Source organism: Eschrichtius robustus, chromosome 18, assembly GCF_028021215.1.
Source record: "Eschrichtius robustus isolate mEscRob2 chromosome 18, mEscRob2.pri, whole genome shotgun sequence".
Lineage (NCBI taxonomy): Eukaryota > Metazoa > Chordata > Mammalia > Artiodactyla > Eschrichtiidae > Eschrichtius > Eschrichtius robustus.
Window position 1 is genome coordinate 6020211 of NC_090841.1, and position 18238 is coordinate 6038448.

The 18238-nt window shown below is 38.8% G+C and overlaps 1 protein-coding gene across 1 annotated transcript in view; it reads right to left on the reverse strand.

The window, feature by feature from the left end:
* Positions 1-17876, reverse strand: part of FLT3 (fms related receptor tyrosine kinase 3) — a 74782-nt gene extending 56906 nt beyond the window's left edge. Inside the window, exons 1-2 of the mRNA XM_068526502.1 lie at positions 17816-17876; positions 15643-15708 (exon numbers count right to left, since the gene is read on the reverse strand). Coding sequence (XP_068382603.1) covers positions 15643-15708; positions 17816-17876 — 127 coding nt within the window. The remainder of the gene's footprint in view (positions 1-15642; positions 15709-17815) is intronic.
* Between the last annotated feature and the right edge of the window lie 362 nt (positions 17877-18238).

Here is an 18238-nt window from a genome sequence, read left to right on the forward strand (position 1 = left end):
TTCATAGTAGAGACATACCTTGTTTTATTGCACTTTGTTTTATTGTGCTTCACAGATGTTGCGTTTTTAATAAGGGTGTGGCAACCCTGCCTTGAGCAAGTCTATCAGAGCCATTTTTTCAAACGGTATTTGCTCACTTCATGTCTCTGTGTCACATTTTGGTAATTCTCACAATATTTCAAACTTTTTGTTATTATTAATTTGTTATGATGATCTGTGATCAGTGATTTATGATGTTACTATTACAAGTCGCTGAAAGCTCAGAAGATGGTTAGCATTTTTAGCACGAAAGTATTTTTTTTTTTTTTTTAAAGAATTATTTATTTATTTATTTTTGGCTGTGTTGGGTCTTCGTTTCTGTGCGAGGGCCTTCTCCAGCTGTGGCAAGCGGGAGCCACTCTTCATCGCGGTGCACGGGCCTCTCACTATCGCGGCCTCTCTTGTTGCGGAGCACAGGCTCCAGACGCGCAGGCTCAGTAGTTGTGGCTCACGGGCCCAGTTGCTCCGCGGCATGTGGGATCCTCCCAGACCAGGGCTCGAACCCGCGTCCCCTGCATTGGCAGGCGGACTCTCAACCACTGCGCCACCAGGGAAGCCCAAGAAAGTATTTTTTAATTAAGGTAATTTTTTTTTATTGGTAAGTCTAACTAAAGGTTAGTCTATTTTGTTTATCTTTTCAAAAAACCACGTCTTAGTTTCATTGATATTTTCTATTTTCTTTTTAGTCTCTATGTTATTTATGCTCTAATCTTTGTTATTTCTTTCCTTCTAGTAACCCTGGGTTTCATTTGTTCTTTTTCTAGTTCCTTGAAATGTAAAATTAGGTTGTGCATTTGCACTCTTTATTTTTGTTTAATGTAGATGTTTATTGCTATCAACTTCCCTCTTAGAACTGCTTTTGTTGCATCCTATAAATTTTGATGTTGTATTTCCTTTTTTATTTGTCTCTAGATATTTTTAAAAATTTCTCTCAATTACTTTTTGACCTATTTGTTGTTAAGTCGCATGTTGTTTTATTGTCACATAATTTTGAATTTTCCAGTTTTCTTCTTGTAACTGATTTCTAGTTTCATACCATTGTGATCAGAAATATCCTGGAGAATGTTCCAAGTGAGCCTGAGAAGAATGCATTGTCACTGTTGTTAGACAGAATGTTCTATAAATGTCTAAGTCCCCATAGTCTAACACATAGTTTAAGTCTAATGTTTTCTTATTGATTTTATGTCTAGATGATCGATCCTTTGTTGAAAGTGGGGTATTGAAGTCCCCTACTGTTATTGCATTGCTGTCTATTTCTCCTTTCAGGTCTCTTAATATTTGCTTTATGTATTTAGGTGTTCCTATGTTAGGTGCATAAATTTTTACAGATGTCATATCCTCTTATTGGATGACTCTTATCATTATATAATAACCTTCTTTACCTCTTATTACAGTCTTTGGCTTAAAGTCTATTTCATCCAGTGTAAATATAGCTATCCCTACCTTCTTTTGGTTTTCATGTGCATAGAGTATCTCTTTCCATCCCTTTCCTTTTAGTCTGTGTGTGTCCTTAAAACTGAGTGAGTCTCTTGTAGGCAGCATATAGTTGGCTGTTGTTTTCCATTCAGCCACTTTATGTATTTTGATTGGAGAATTTAGTCCATTTACATGTGAAGTAATTATTGATAGGTATGGACTTATTATTACCATTTTGTTCATTGTTTCTGGCTGTTTTGTAATTCCTTTGTTCCTTTCTTCTTCTCTTGGTTCTTCCTTTGTGACTTGATGCTTTTCTGTAGTTGTATGCTTAGATTCCTGTCTCTTTATCTTTTGTGTATCTATTATAAGTTTTTGCTTTGTGTTTACTGTGAGGCTTATATAAAATATCTTATATTTATTACAATCTATTTTAAGCTGATAACCACCTGTTTCAATATATACCAAAGCTCTATATTTTTATTCTCCCCTCACACATACAATTTATATTTTTGATATCATAATTTATGTCTTCTTATTTTGTGTATCCATTAACAAATTGTCATAGTTATAGTTATTTTTACTACTTTTGTCTTTTAGCCTTCATACTAGATTTGCAAATGATTTGCCCACCACCATTACAACCTTAGAATATTCTGAATTTAACTACATACTTACCTTTACCAGTGAGATTTATACTTTCATATATTCTCCTGTTACTAATTAACGTCCTTTCATTTCAGCTTGAAGAAGTCTTTACGACATTTCTTGTAAAGCCAGTCTAGTAGTAATGAACTCCCTCTGCTTTTGCTTATGTGGAAAACTCTCTCTCTCCTTCAATTTTGAAGGGCAGGGGACTTCCCTGGTGGTCCAGTGGTAAAGAATCCGCCTTCCAATGCAGGGGACGTGGGTTCGATCCCTGGTCAGGGAACTAGTTTCCCACATGCTGCGGGACAGCTAAGCCTGCGTGCCACAACTAGAGAAGAGAAAACCCACATGCCACAGCTAGAGAGAAGCCCGTGCGCCGCAATGAAGAGCCCACGTGCCGCAACTAAGACCTGACGCAGCCAAAAAAATAATTTTTTTTTGAAGGATGGTTTGCCAGGTATTCTTGGTTATCAGTTTTTTCTTTCAGCATTTCAAATATATAATGCTACTCCCTTCTGGCCTGCAAAGTTTCTGCTGAAAAGTCTGCTGATAGTATTATAGGGGTTCTGTTGTATCTAACAAGTTGTTTTTTTCTTACTGCCTTTAAGATTTTCTCCTTGTCTTTATTTTCTGACAATTTATTTATAATGTGTCTTAGTGGGTCTCTCTAGATTCATTTTATCTGGAACTCTCTGGGCTTCCTGGATCTGGATGTCTGTTTCTTTCCTCCAGATTAGGGAATTTTTCAGCCATTATCTCTTTGAATAAACTTTGTGCCCCTTTCTCTTTCTTTTTGCGTTCTGGGACCCCTATAATATGAATATTGTTCAGCTGGATGGTGTCCCTTAAGTCACTTAAACTGTCTTCACTCTTTTTCTTTTCTTTTTTTTTTTCCCTTATTGCTCCTCTGATTGGATGAATTCCACTGCTCTGTCCTTGATTTCAATAATTCTTTCTTCCACTTCATCTAGTCTGCTGTTGAACCCCTGTTTTGAATTTTTCAGTTCAGTTATTGTATTCTTCAGCTCTATGATTTATGTTTAGTACTTTCTTAAACTCTCTCTCTCTCCATGCAAATTCTTACTTTATTCATGCATTGTTTTCCTGACCTCAGTGAGCATCTTTATGACCATTATTTTGAACTCTTTACAGGTAAATCACTTATCTCCATTTCACTGGGGTTTGTTTCTGGAGTTTTATCTTGTTCTTTTGTTTGGAACATACTCCTTTCTTTCTTCATTTCCCTTAATTCTCCATGTTGGTTTCTGTGAATTGGATAACACAGCCATATTCTCCCAGTATTCACAGAGTGGTCTCTTGTAGAAGATAAATCTTATTTTTCAGCCCAGGCTTAGCTCTTGGTTGTCTCTCAAATTGCCTTCTTTGTGCTTATTGTCTCCCAGTAGTGAGGGTGTACCATGACTTGTCAGTGTACCAAAGGGGAGGATCTCAGTCAGCACCTAGATGCACAGAGATTTGAAGCTGGATGTTCAGGCAGTGGCTTTTAAAGTATGCAAGCAGACCTCTTTCAGGGAAAGAATGGGAGCTAGTGTTTCTGTCTGCCCTCTCCGCACTGAGCCATAAAGGATAGCCAGTTAATAACTGTTTCTTTGTTTGCTACAGTCCAATGGGGCCCACAAATGCAAGACCTGCTGGCCACCAGATCAAGGGGGTGTGTCCTCTGCATGGCAGTCACAAAGGCCAGGGTTCTAGATATGTGCAAAAGCTCCTTTCAGAGAGATATCAGAGGGGGGACGTGTAGATGGTGCTTCCAGCCTCCTCAGTCTCAGGCAGAATTGCAGTCAGTTCCTAGATGTATGTTAAATTAGGAGTCTGACCCTCAGGTTGAAAATAGGCCTCTTTACAAACAAACAACCCAATCAAAAAATGGGAGAAGACCTAAAAAGACATTTCTCCAAAGAAGACATACAGATGGCCAACAGGCACATGAAAAGATGCTCAACATCGCTAATTATTAGAGAAATGCAAATCAAAACCACAATGAGGTATTACCTCACACTAGTCAGAATGGCCATCATCAAAAAGTCTACAAATAATAAATGCTGGAGAGGGTGTGGAGAAAAGGGAACCCTCTTGCACTGTTGGTGGGAATGTAAATTGATACAGCCACTATGGAGAACAGTATGGAGGTTCCTTAGAAAACTAAAAATAGAGGGAATCCCCTGGTGGTCCAGTGGTTAGGACTCCACATTTCCACTGCCGCGGGCCTGGGTTCTATCCCTGGTCAGGGAGCTAAGATCCCGCAAGCTGAGTGGCACAGCCAAAAGAAAAACAACTTAAAAATACAGCTACCATATGATCCAGCTATCCCACTCCTGGGCATATATCTGGACAAAACTATAATTCAAAAAGATACAGGCACCCCATTGTTCATAGCAGCACTATTCACAATAGCCAAGACATGGAAGCAACCTAAGTGTCCACTGACAGATGAGTGGATAAAGAAGATGTCGTATATATATACAATGGAATATTTCTCAGCCACAAAAGAGAATGAAATAATGCCATTTGCAGCAACATGGATGGACCTAGAGATTATCATACTAAGTGAAGTAAGTCAGAGAAAAACAGGGAAAGACAAATATTATATGATATCACTTATATGTGGAATCTAAAAGAATGATACAAATGAACTTATTTACAAAACAGAAACAGATTCACAGACATAGAAAACAAACTCACAGTTACCAAAGGGGAAGGGGGGGCATGGATAAATTAGGAGCTTGGGATTAACAGATACATACTACTATATATAAAACAGATAAATGACAAGGTCCTACTGTATAGTAGAGGGAACTGTATTCATTACCTTGCAATAACCTATAATGGAAAAAAATCTGAAAAAGAATATGTATATACTTACAGGTATAATTGAATCACTTTGCTGTACACTAGAAACTAATACAACATTGTAAACCAACTATATACTTCAATAAAATTTTTTTTAGAAAAATAGGCCTCTTTAAGGAAGAAACTGGGAGAAGGACGTTTATGTCTGTTGCCTCGGCCCAGAGCCCCAGGTATAGTCATAATGAGTCCTTGCAAACCTTTACAAACTGTTTCTTTGTTTGCTAGATTCTGGTGGGTCTCATGGACACAAGCCCCACTGGCTTTCAGAGCCAGGTGTTTTGGGGGCCTGTCCCTCAGATGGAAGTCCTAATAGTAGGAACACTAGATGCCGGGTCCAAACCCTTCACTCCTCAGGGAGAAAATTAAAGTTGTGAGTTCCTTACCAATTGCATGTTGCTGTGCTGGGGGCTGGACTTATGGCAAGATTGTGTCTCAGTCTTTTCTATCCATTTCAATTTTTTTTTTTTTTTTTTCTCATTTGCCTGATGTGTAAGAGTTGCTTAGCTGGTTTCTGGATTTCCTTCAGAAGGAACTGTTCCATGTGTAGCTGTAGATTTGGTGTGTCCATGGGAGGAGGTGAGTTCAGGAGCTTCCTTCACAGTCATCTTCGAGTTTTTAAAAAATGTATATTCTGGATACAAGTCCTTCATCAGATATGTAATTGACAAATATTTGCTACCAACCTGTGACTTGTCTTTTGAAGACCAGAAACTCGATCTTGAAGATGTCAAATTGATCAGTTTTTCTTTTATGGATTATGCTTTTGGTTTTGTTAACTAAAAAAATCTTGGTCCAATATAAGGTTAGAAAGATTTTCCCCTAGGAGTTTTACAGTTTTAGGTTTTACATGTAGGTTTTTACATTTACATTTTAGTTTTAAATTTAGGTCTATGACCATTTTGAGTAAACTTTTTATATGGTATGATACATGAATCAAAGTTGTTCATATGACCGTATGTGCAAATGAGTATCTAATTGTTTCAGCACCATATAGTGAAAGATTATGATTTCTCCATTGAATTACCTCTAAACTTCCATCAAAAATAAATTGATTGCATATTTCTGATTTATTGCTGGAATTCCTATACTTTTCCACTGATCTATTTGTCTATCTTGGTGCCAATTCCCCATTGTCTTATTATTGCTTTATAATAAGCCCTGAAACCAAGGATTATTAATATTCAAACCTTGTTCTTTTTCTCAAAGTTGTTTTGGGTATTCTAGGTCTCTTTCATTTCCATATGAATTTTAGAATAAGCTTGTCAATTTCTGCAAAAAGTTCTGCAGGGATTTTGATAGGAATTGTATTGAATCATTAGATTGATTTGGGCAAAACTGACATTTTAGCAATATTGAGTCATACCGTACATAAACGTTGTATATATCCTTTTATTTAGGGCTTCTTTAATTTCTCTTAGCAATGTTTTGGAGTTTTCAGTGTACAGATCTTGTCTATCTTTATCCCTATTTCATATGTTTGTGCTGTTTTATATTTTTCACTTCAATTTCTGATTGTTACAGAAGCGCAATTTATTTTTCTACACTAAACTTGTAACACGCAAACTTACAGAATTTGCTTATTAGTTATCATTACTTTTTTGTAGGTTCCATAGGATTTTATACATATATGATTAATGTCATCTGCAAATAGACAGTTTTACTTCTACCTTTCCAATCTGGATGCTTTTTCCTTGCCTTATTACACTGGCTAGAATCTCCAGTACAATGTTGAAAAGAGGTAGTAAGAATGGATACCCTTGTCTTATTTCTGATCTTAGGATAAAATACTTAGTCATTTGATGTTAAGTATGATGTCAGCTAAGTGTTTTTCATAGATACCTTTACTTAGTTTGAGGAGAATCATTTCTATTCCTAGTTTGTTGGGGAATTTTATCAGGAATGGATGTTAAATTTTGTCAAAGGCTTCTTCTGTATCTATTGAGATAATCATACAGGTTTGTTTTTGTTTTTTAATGGCTTTTCCTTTTTATTCTGTGAATATGGTGAACTACATTGATTCATTTGCAAATATTAACCAACCTTGACTTCCTGGAATAAACCAGTTAGACATGATATATTATCTTTTGTACACACTGTTGAATTCGATTTGCTAAAGTGTTGCTAAGAATTTTTGCATTTATATTCATGGCAATTATTGGTCTGCAAGTTTGTTTTTGTTTTTTGCTTGTAATGTCTTTTTCTGGTTTTGGTATCAAAGTAAAGCTGGCCTCATAGAATGTGTTGAGAAGTATTATCTTCTCTTAAATTTTCTGGAAGAATCTGTGCAGTATTGGTATTATTTCCTCTTTAAATACTTGGTAGATTCCCCAGCGAAGCCATGTGCTCCAGTAATTTTCACTGTGGGAATATTTTAACCACAAATTCAATTTATTAACAGACATAGCATTATTTAGGTTATCAATTTTTCTTGGATGAGCTTTGGTAGTATGTGTCTTGCAAGGCATTTTTTCCATTAAATGTAAGTTGTCAAAGTATAAAGTTGTTAATAATATTTCCATATTATCCTTTTAATATCTATAGATTCTGTAGTGGTGTTGCCTCTCTTACTCCTGATATTAGAAATTTGTGTCCTTTTTTCCCCTGATCGATTTGGCTAGAGGTTTAGCAATTTTATTGACATTTTATTGCTCTTGGCTGCACTGATTTTCTCCATTTTTCTCCATTTAATTGATTTTCACTCTGATCATGTGTGCTTCCTTTGTTTCTTACATGATTTTTTTTTTTTTTGGCTGTACCACACGCTAAGAGGAATCTTAGTTCCCCAACCAAGGATCGGACCCATGCCCCCTGCAGTGGTAGCACAGATTAACCACTGGACCGCCAGGGAAGTCCCTTACATGGGGTTTAACTTGTTATTTTTCCCCTCTTGCTTGTGCTTAGATTTGAGATCATTGATTTGAAATCTTTATTCTTTTCTAGTAATTTATAGCAATATAATTTAATGCTGCTAATCATTTAATAATTAATAATTTAATACATTTCCTCTTAAGTACTGCTTTAGAGACATCCCACAAATTCTGATAAATTGCATTTCATTTAGTTCAACATACATTTTCACATATCTTTTGTTTTCTTCTTTGACCCATGTATTATTTAGAAATGTGTTATTTAGTTTCCAAATATTTAAGGATTTTCCATTTATCTTTCTTTTATTAATTTCTAATTTAATACCATTGCCATCAAAGGATACGCTTTGTATGTCTTGAATCTTTTAAAATTTATGGGGACTTCCCTGATGGCACAGTGGTTAAGAATCTGCCTGCCAATGCAGGGGACATGGGTTTGAGCCCTGGTCCGGGAAGATCCCACATGCCGCGGAGCAACTAAGCCCATGCACCACAACTACTGAGCCTGACCTCTAGAGCCTGTGAGCCACAACTACTGAGCCCATGTGCCACAACTACTGAAGCCCACGTGCCTAGAGCCCTTGCTCCACAGCAATGGGAAGCCCGTGCACCGCAACAAAGAGTAGCCCCCGCCCGCCACAACTAGAGAAAAAGCTTGTGTGCAGCAACGAAGATCCAATACAGCCAAAAATAAAAATAAATAAATAAAGGAATAAAATTTATGGAAGCTTGTTTTATGGTCCAGAATATGGTCTAAATTGATGTGTATTGTATGCAACTGAAAAGAACCTATATCCAGCTGTTGTTAAGTATTCTTTAAAGATAAATTAGGTCAAGTTGGTTGATACTGTCGTTCAAGTCTTCTATATCGTAATGCTTTATTTCTCTTTCTTCTATCAATTATTGAAGGAGTATTGAACTCTCTGAATTTAATTATGGATTTGTTCATTTCTCCTCACAATTCAATCAAATTTTGATCCATGCATTTTCAAGCTCTGTTATTAGATGCATAAATATTTAGAATTTTTATGTCCTTTTGATAAATCAAGCCTTATAGCATTATGAAATGACTTTCTGTCCCTAGTAATATTCTTTGCTCTGAAATATACTCTGTCTAGTATTTTAGCTTCTCCAGCTTTCTTTTGATTAGTGATAACATTGAATTTTTTCCCCTATCCTTCCACTTTTAACCTATTTGTGTCTTCCTATCCAAGTTTGGTTTCATTTAAGAACATTATAGTTGGGTCTTGCTTTTTTTTTTTTTTTTTTTTTTTTCCTTTAACAAAATCTGACCACCTCTGCCTTTTAATTGTGATATGTAGATTATTTAATGACATTATTGACATGCTTAGGTTTAAATCTACCATATTATTCTTTGTTTTCTATTTGTCCCATCTGTTCTTTTTTCCCTTTTCCTGTTTTTCTGCCTCCTTTGGGAATAATTGAGTATTTTTTTATGGTTCCATGTCATCTCCTTTCTGGGATCATTACCTATAATGCTTTGCTTTTTTATTTTAGTAGTTGCTTTGAGGTTTATAGTATATGTCTTTATCTTAATGTAGTCTACTTCTAAGTGCTCTTATACCACCTCATATATAATATCAGAATACAATAGTATCAATATATACTTACAATAGTATATTTCCATTTCATCCCTCTTTAGGCTTTGTGCTATTGCTGTCATACAGCGTACTTCCACATAAGTTTTAAACCCCCCAAAAATCACTGATATTATTTTTGCTGTAAGCAATCAATTATCTTAACAAGTTAAACAATTTTTTTAAAAGTCTTATATTTTACTCCCTTTGGGTGGTCTAATATACATGTAATTAGAGTTCTTGGAGAGAATGGGGGAAAGGAGGACAGAAGAAAATATTCGATGAAATAATGGAGAAAATTCTTTCCACATCTGAGGCAAATGATAAATCCACAGATCCTAGAACCCCAACAAAACCCAAGCACATGAATCAGGAAGAAAACTGCAAAAGGTACGTTATAATCAAGTTATTTAAAGCCAATGATAAAGAGAAAATCTTAAATGCATCCAGAGAAAACAGATACATTCATACAGCAGACTTACATGTATGTTTGACCAACTGAAGTCCTCATGTAGCTCACTGATTCTCTGTTCATTTTACTTTGACTATTTTCTCTGTTCATTTTGGACAGTTTCTACTACTGTGTCTTCAAGTTCACCAATCTTTTCTTCTGCAGTATCTAATCTATTAATCCCAACCAGTGTAATTTTAGTTTTTACTTCTAGAAGTTTAATTTGTGTGATTTTTCATATTTGCTATTTCCCTACTTAACATGTACAAGCTTTCCTCTAGCTTCAGGAACACAAGGAATATAGTGATAACAACTATTTTAATGTTCTTGTCTAGTAATTCTATATTCTATGCCATTTATGGGTGTCCTTTGGATATTTGAGTTTTCTCCTTATTATGGGTTGAATTTTTATCTTTTGTTTGTCTGTTAATTTGTAACAAGATGCCACACATTGTGAATTTTACCTGCTGTCAGATATTTCTGTGTCCTGTTAAATATTCTTGAACTTTTTTCTGAGATGTAGTTAAGTTCACTGTAAACACTTGATCCCTTCAAGTCTTGCTTTTAAGCTTGGTTAGGTGAGACCAGAGCAGTGTTTAGTATAGGGCTAATTTTTCTCCACTAGTGGACTTCATCAAAACTAATAACTTCTGTTCTTCAAAGGACACAGTTAAAAAAATGAAAAGACAAGCCACAGGATGGGAGAAAATATTTTCAAAACAAACAACCTGACAAAAAACAGGCAAAAGATTTTAGGAGACACTTCATCAAACAAAACATAGCATGGCAAAAAGGTGATCAACATCATTAGTCATTAGGGAAATGCAAATTTAAACCACAATGACATATTGCTACACCCCTGTTAGAAATGTTCAAAAACAAAAACAAAAAAACTGACCATACCAAGTTATGACAATGATTTTGTGCAACTGTACAAGTACTTTGAAAAACTGGCACTTTCTCGTAAAGCTGAATATTCACTTAGCATACATTCCAGCAATACAACACCACTCCTAAGATATTTACCCAAGAGAAATGAAAACCTATGCTCACACCAAAACTTATGTTCAAATATCTATAGTGGCTTTATTCATAATTGCCAGAAACTAGAAGCAAACACATGAACTTCAGCTGGTTCAACAAACTTTGGCACATCCATACAATGGAATACTACACAGCAATAGAAAGGAAAAAAGATCTGATATACATAACAACATGGATTAATCTCAAATAATTACACTATGTGAAAGAAACAGACTCAAAAGTCTATATACTGTAAAATCCCACTTATATGACATTCTGGAAAATTTGGGGAAAATGATAGGGACAAAAAAAGAGATAACTAGTTCCTGGGGGGTTGGGGATGGGCATTAGGGTTGACTACAAAGGGGCATACGGGGAGTTCTGGGGGGAATGGAAATGTTCTCTGTCTTGATAGTGGTGGTAGTTATGTGACTGTATGTGTTGGTTAAACTCATAGAGCCATACAGTAAAAAGGGTAAAATCTGTTATATGAAAAGTGTACCTCAATAAATCTGACTTTTTAAAAAGCCAAAGGAAGAATTTGCCCCCACTGATATTAAGGTTCTTTCTGAGAATCCATTCCAAAACCCTGGTGGCACTTCCCAGAGTCTCGTTCCAAACATTCTGAGCAATGAGGACAACTTCATTTGTTTGTTTGTTTTACTTTCTTGCCACACCGCGCAGCATGCAGAACTTCCCCGACCAGGGATCGAACCCGTGCTCCCTGCAGTGGAAGCATGGAGTCTTAACCACTGGCCTGCCAGGGAAGTCCGAGGACAACTTTAGAATCGGAAGAGAGCTCCTGAGGGGTGGTGAGGGGATAAGTGGAGAAAGAAATTTGGCACCCATCTAAAATAAAATTTTAGGTAAAAGTAAAGTCTACTCCACTGAAAAAGTGATGGTTTTAGACATTATAAAACAAATCAGAGAATGTCAGGACACCACACTGTCAAATTCTCCAAGTCAAGTCTCCTATGAGGCAGAGAACTGGGTAAGACTTGAAGATCTGAGTTCCAAGTCCAGCTTTGAGTTACCTGCTGTGATAACCCTGGATTTCAGCAAGTCGTTTAACCTCTTTGGGCCCCACTTTCCTCATTTGGTAAAAGAGGGCAGCAGACCAGCGTGGTATAATGAATATATTTGGTCTTAGTCCTGATTCCTGGCACAAAGCTCCTAAAATTCTTGGAATTCCCTGAGGGATAGGAGTGTCTGTTGTTATTCATAATGGGCCCCTTCTGGGCACTCCAGAGTTTATGCTAACAAGGCAGCTGAGGGTGGGGCCCCTCTGTAGCCTCAGGATGGGGCTGGTCACAAGAAAGATCCAGCGATTGTGTGTTCTTCCTTAGACCTGGGGAGCTCTCATCTTTGCCAGTCAGTCTATGCTCTTTCTCTGTAAATTCCCATGATTTTAACTACAGTCTATTTGCTCAGGAGTTCCAAATTCATACCTCCTGTGTATATGGCTATATGTCTGGGTGGCCCCCAGGAAACTTACTCTCAGACTGAACTCCCTGCTTTCCTTCCTAAACCTACTCCCTCCCCACCCCCGCCCCGATAGTGCCAACACACCCACTGTCACCAAATCCAGAAACCCAGAAGTCATTTTCGACTCCTCCCTCTCCCCCACTTTTCCCATCGTCCAGGCAGCTGCCAAACCTTGACATTTTAACCTCCTGATAATCCCCAAATCTCTCCGCAGCTCTGCATCTCTATTACCATTGCCCTAATTCCAGTCCTTGTTTGCCTCTGGCCTGGACTACTGCCAACAGCTTCCTAGCTGCCATGTTCCCTGCCATGTTCCTGTCTGCCTGACATGCATCCTTGACACAGACCCCAAAACTGTCGTTCTAAAATACACATCGAGCATCTCCCTCAAACCCCTCGGCAACCTACAGCACTGGTCCTTACCATTTGAATCACGAATCCCACTGAAAAATCTGATGAAAGCAATTAATCTTCACACACACATACACACACACACCCCATGAAGGATGCAACGGACCCCCTGAATTCCATCCAGAGACTCTTGGACCACATGATAACATCCAAGTCCTTTATCACATCAGTAAAACACTCCTTACACATCACACACGGAGCCTCTGGTAACTCAGAATTTTTTTTTTAAGAAAGCTACCCATTGAACAGGCTTCAATTTTCTGAGTCACAACCTTTTTTTTTTTAATATTTACTTATTTATCTTTGGCTGCATTGGGTCTTCGTTGCTGCGCACAGGCTTTCTCTAGTTGCGGCGAGCGGGGGCTACTCTTCGTTGCGGTGGCTTCTCTTGTTGTGGAGCGCAGGCTCTAGGCGAGCGGGCTCAGTAGTTGTGGCTCGCGGGCTCTAGAGTGCAGGTTCAGTAGTTGTGGCGCATGGGCTTAGTTGCTCCACAGCATGTGGGATCTTCCCGGACCAGGGATTGAACCTGTGTCCCCTGCATTGACAGGCGGATTCTCAACCACTGCGCCACCAGGGGAGCCCCTCACAACTTTTTAAATGAGGGTTCCCCTATCCTCAGACATTGTGCCTCAGCAACCGGGATGGAATTACAGTTTCCATCTACTCCGTGTTTCTGACCTCTGTACCATTTTCTTCACTGTCCTATTTGCCTGGAATGTCCTGATCCTCCCCTTTCCCTGTCAAGTCTTACCTTTCTAATCAAGGGTCTGGCATCATCTCCTCTTGGAGGCCTTGCCTTATTTTTTCAGTCTGCATTAGAGGCTCAGCCTCGGTGCTTATTTCTAAAATTACGCTGCAATTTTCCTTTTACATGCCTACCCTTTGCCACCAACGCCCCTAACATTAGACTGAGCAGGAACCAGGACTGTCTGGCACCTACTGGACTACACGGTGCTCCAAAGGGTCTAAGAAGGCAAGGAGGAAAATCCTGTGACTCTAAATCCTGATGCTTTCTTCTGCAAAGCACCTGCCTAACAAGGGAAGCAGCTGCACTTTACAGGTATTATCTGATGAAGGAGTAAGACACTGCTTATCTCCTTTTCTCAGATGAGGAACTTAAGTGCAGAGGCACTCCCTGCCAGAATAAAGAATTCATGTTTCCTAACTGTGTTGCTCGTCCTGGCACATCCATCTGCATCACCTCCAAGAACAGAATCCCTAACATTGGGAACATCGTAACTCAAATAGCAAAGCAGTTGAAGACTGAATTCCGTGGATATCTTAAAATCAAAACACAATGGTTTAAAGAAATAATGACAATATCCTGTTTTAAAGTAGACTGTAAATAATTTTATGGAGGATTCTTGGCTACCAATTGACTTACAATGACAGCAGTGAAAAAATATTTTTACTGTTTAACCTAAAAAATAACAATAGTTCCTCTTTTAGGATCTTATGCAATTCCTCTAGCCACAAAAGAACACTGTGTGTGTACTTTATATTATTTTTAACTTTCCTCTACATGTGTCGGGACCCGTCGAACAGAATTGCGTGATTCCAACTAACGACCATCAGAGTTCTACAAAAGCTTTCATCACTTGAGAACCAAGTATGATCCAGCCACAGGGGTAATTCAATCACTTACGTGTAAAGCTCACAGACCCCCCCCAAGGACAGAAAAACCTTTGGCCACACAACCATGGCTACCTAAGTAGTAGCTAAGGCTTTTTTAGAAATCTTGATGGAAAAATATTAAGATCACAAAGTCACCTGATGAAAACCAAAAGCTCTATTCAGGCAAACCATCTACTGTGAGAGTCACAAGACTTTGCTATTTCAGAGTGAATAAAGGATGGAGCATAGTGGCAAGACCAAGCTAAGCAAATTACAAAGCAGGCCAAGCTAATTTTCAGCCCCTCAATTTCCCCTCTGCAAATTCTTACTCCTGTCCTCTCCAAGGTCCCTTTCAAACTCAAGAAAAATGATAAAATACAATACTTTTGAGATTATTTGCTTTTTTTGCCCAAATCAGAATCTTGACCCAAAGATTAAGGCAATATCTGGTGGCTACTTGGGGATCCAGCAAGATCGCAATCTTGAACACTGACTGGTAAGGGCTCTTGTCACGTTGCTTTGTGAGTTTCACTAGAGAATGACCAAATGAGGGGAATGAAAAGAATTGTGGAGAAAGTCATGAAGCTGAGCCATCCTGTGGACTTCTCAGCTGAGCAGGGATACTCCCTGGGGAGTAAAATGCAGTCCACAAATTTGTTCCAAGAACCATTTGGAAAATTACTTCTTCCTAGGACCTAAAAAAAAAAAAAAAAAATGGCCATGTCTCACTCTGGAACAGCCCATTTGTTTTATTTTAAATGGAAGAGCCGTTGCTTTCCCACAACCATTAAACACAGTATATCCATGTTTAAGTAGTTTTAGGGAACAACAACCCTGGGATTCCTATTGTGACCTGGTCAAAGCTTCCTTCACTGAAGCATGCTGTTTTTCATCCACAGATATTTAGTGATCACGATAAATGTGTTGGAAGGTTTAACTCACTGAAAGCAAGCTCTGTGCTGAAACGTGTTCTTGGGGAAAGGCGATGACCACGCATTTTTAAAATAGAACGGAATTAACTATTTATATGTAAGTTCCCCCCTCCCCATCTCTTTCATCTTTGTACCCCCATACGCCTAGCACTGAAATAGGTATTCAATAAAAGTTTGTCAAATAAAAAAATTCTCTTTCTTTCTCATGCAGGTTTCCTCTTCCTCTGTCTTAAGTCTTCCCTGGAATATAAGTAAGTCTTCCTCCCCCACAATTAATATCTCGTTACCTGACTGTTTTTCAGTCAAACAACAGGAGACTTCAATAACACCACCAACAAAATCTTTACTGATAACTAAGAATTAATGAAAGTGCCTTTTTAGTTATAAAAAGTAGAGCCAAGTAGTTCATAATTAAACCTAAGAGGATAATTTAACTATAGATCCACGTGACGTACCCAAGAAGAAATGAACAGCCAAATCTAAATTTGTATGATGGTAACAATTAGAACCAAGACTTTTAGGATCGAAGGGGGACCTTAACACCAGGTCACCAAGTCTGGTGTCCCATCCAATTCAAACCAATCTTTGCATAGCATCCCTTCCCTCACCCACCTCCTGAATTGGTCCCCTGTAGGCTACCAGCTCACAAGAAGGCAAATAGTAAGATAAGCAGCAAGGGCAAAGGATGTCAACTAAAATGTGTAGGTCAAAACTCTGAATAGAATTTTCTGACACTAATGAGAGAAATAGTTATCAGTTACTGAAATATTGAAATCCTCCTCCTCCTAGCCACGATCAGCACAGAATGCAGCTAAGGCCATGGAGAGTATGTGTCCATTCTTTAAATACTACTTAGAAAACCTCATTATTTATGAAAGGTAGAGCTTACAATATAAGGGAAATGGGGATGGCATCCAAAAATTCAAGGAATGTAAAGCTTTTAAACATTTAAAGTCCTCATTTTTAAGCTTCTCACTTTGTGCTTCTTCATTCAAGAAAATCTGTAATAGCAAGTGTTGGCAAAGATGTGAGGAACTGGAGCTCCCATATACTGCTAGTGGGAATGTAAATTGGTAAAACCACTTTGGAAAACTGTTTGACAGTACCTACCAAAACTGACATATGCCTTCCCTTATCATCTAGGAATTCGACCTGAGGGTATCATCCAAAGAGAAATGGGTGTTTCTGTCCCCCCAAAACATGTAAAAGAATATTCACAGCCGTGTTATGTTTCATTTCACAAAATTGGAGACAGCCAAAATGTTCTTCAACAATAATGGATAATTAAATTGTATCATCTATTCATACTAAGGAAGAGCACCTAGCAATGGGAAAAACAACAACACTGTTACTAAGAACAAGGTTGAATCTCATAATCACAACGTTGAGTGAAAAAAGCTGGACATTTAAAAAAACATAATGATTTGGTTTACATGAAGTTCAAAAAACAGGCAAAACCATGGTATCAGAAGTCAGAATAGTGGCTACCTTTGGGGGGTATAATCTGAGAGGGGGCGGAGTTAGAAGTGCTCTGTGTCTTGATCGGATAAAGATCAGGCGGTTACACAAACACTAATGGAGTTGTACTATTAAGATGTGTGCATATTTGCTCTATGTGAATTATACCTAATTTAGAAAAATCTGGAGAGAGATGTAGGAATTTCTGAGATTGTCCCTAAATATAAAAGAATTCAATGCAGCTTAACTATAGTTTCATGTACTGATGTTTATACTTTCCCAAAGCCTTTGTATGCTGCTGAAAAATCCACTTACTACTAATGTTATACATAACAGAAAGCTAACTTTTTGTAATAGAATCTGAAAAACATATTGTACCATACATTTGAAATGTACATATTTCCCAATTAACAAAGATGTTTAGGAAATGCAAGATGTTTTTCCACTCTTTTCCCCCTTATGTTACATTTTTTTTAACTCTATAATTCTTAATTACTTGAAACAAAATCTATTGGAAATAATTCCTGCACGTCCATACTGCAAATATTTTCTTTATGTACCACAGAGGATTCAAGACAGACTGCTAGAATTTTGGAGCTGGAGGAGTCACAGCCGGACTCCCTCACTGGACAGAGCACAACGCCGGGGCCGGGGGCAGTGAGGGTTGGTCCCCGAAGGCTGCAGAACTAGGACCGGGACCGGAGGCTCCCTGGCTCCCAAAACTCTGTCTCCTATACCCTAAACGCAAATCAACCCTCTCGTTTTTCCAAATAGATGAACTGGATCTAAAGGGTGTTTTTGGGGTTTTTTTTTTTGTTTTTTTCCAGTAACAACTGTGCTACCCAGAATATTTGGGAACAGTCAGCTGAGTCCTTGAAAAGCCCCTTGGGGTTTAATGCCGGGATAAAAATCGAGTACAGGAGGAGGGGGTAGCTAGTATTTTAAGATGTAAATCCCCTTTGCATAATATTTCCAAAGCAACTATTCATTGATCCAACCGACATTCGGCGGGTTGGGGGTCGTCACCCGAGATGACTCGCTTTGGGGGAGAACGCGGGCGCATCTTGCCATCAGAGTTCACTCCCTAAATCAAAACCTCAAAAGAGGAGTTAAAGACGCCACCCACGAGTCTACGGTAGCCGGGGTCGGTGCAGGCGAGGTCCCGGCCCCCCGGCGCCCAGCTCGGGGCCGCAGACTCGGGCTGCCGGCCCACTACCCGGGCGCGCGGGCCGAGCGGGCAGCCAGAGAGGCGGGCGGGCGGGGCGGCCGCGGCCCCGGCCCCAGGCAGCGCTTCGGCGAGGCCGCCTGCGGGGTCGGGGCCGCCGGTGGGTCCAGCGGCCCGAGTCGGAGCGGCGACGCGAGAGGAGGGGGAGGAGGACGCGGGGTGGGCCAGGCCGGGGCCGCGGGCGGGTTCTGGGCGAGCCT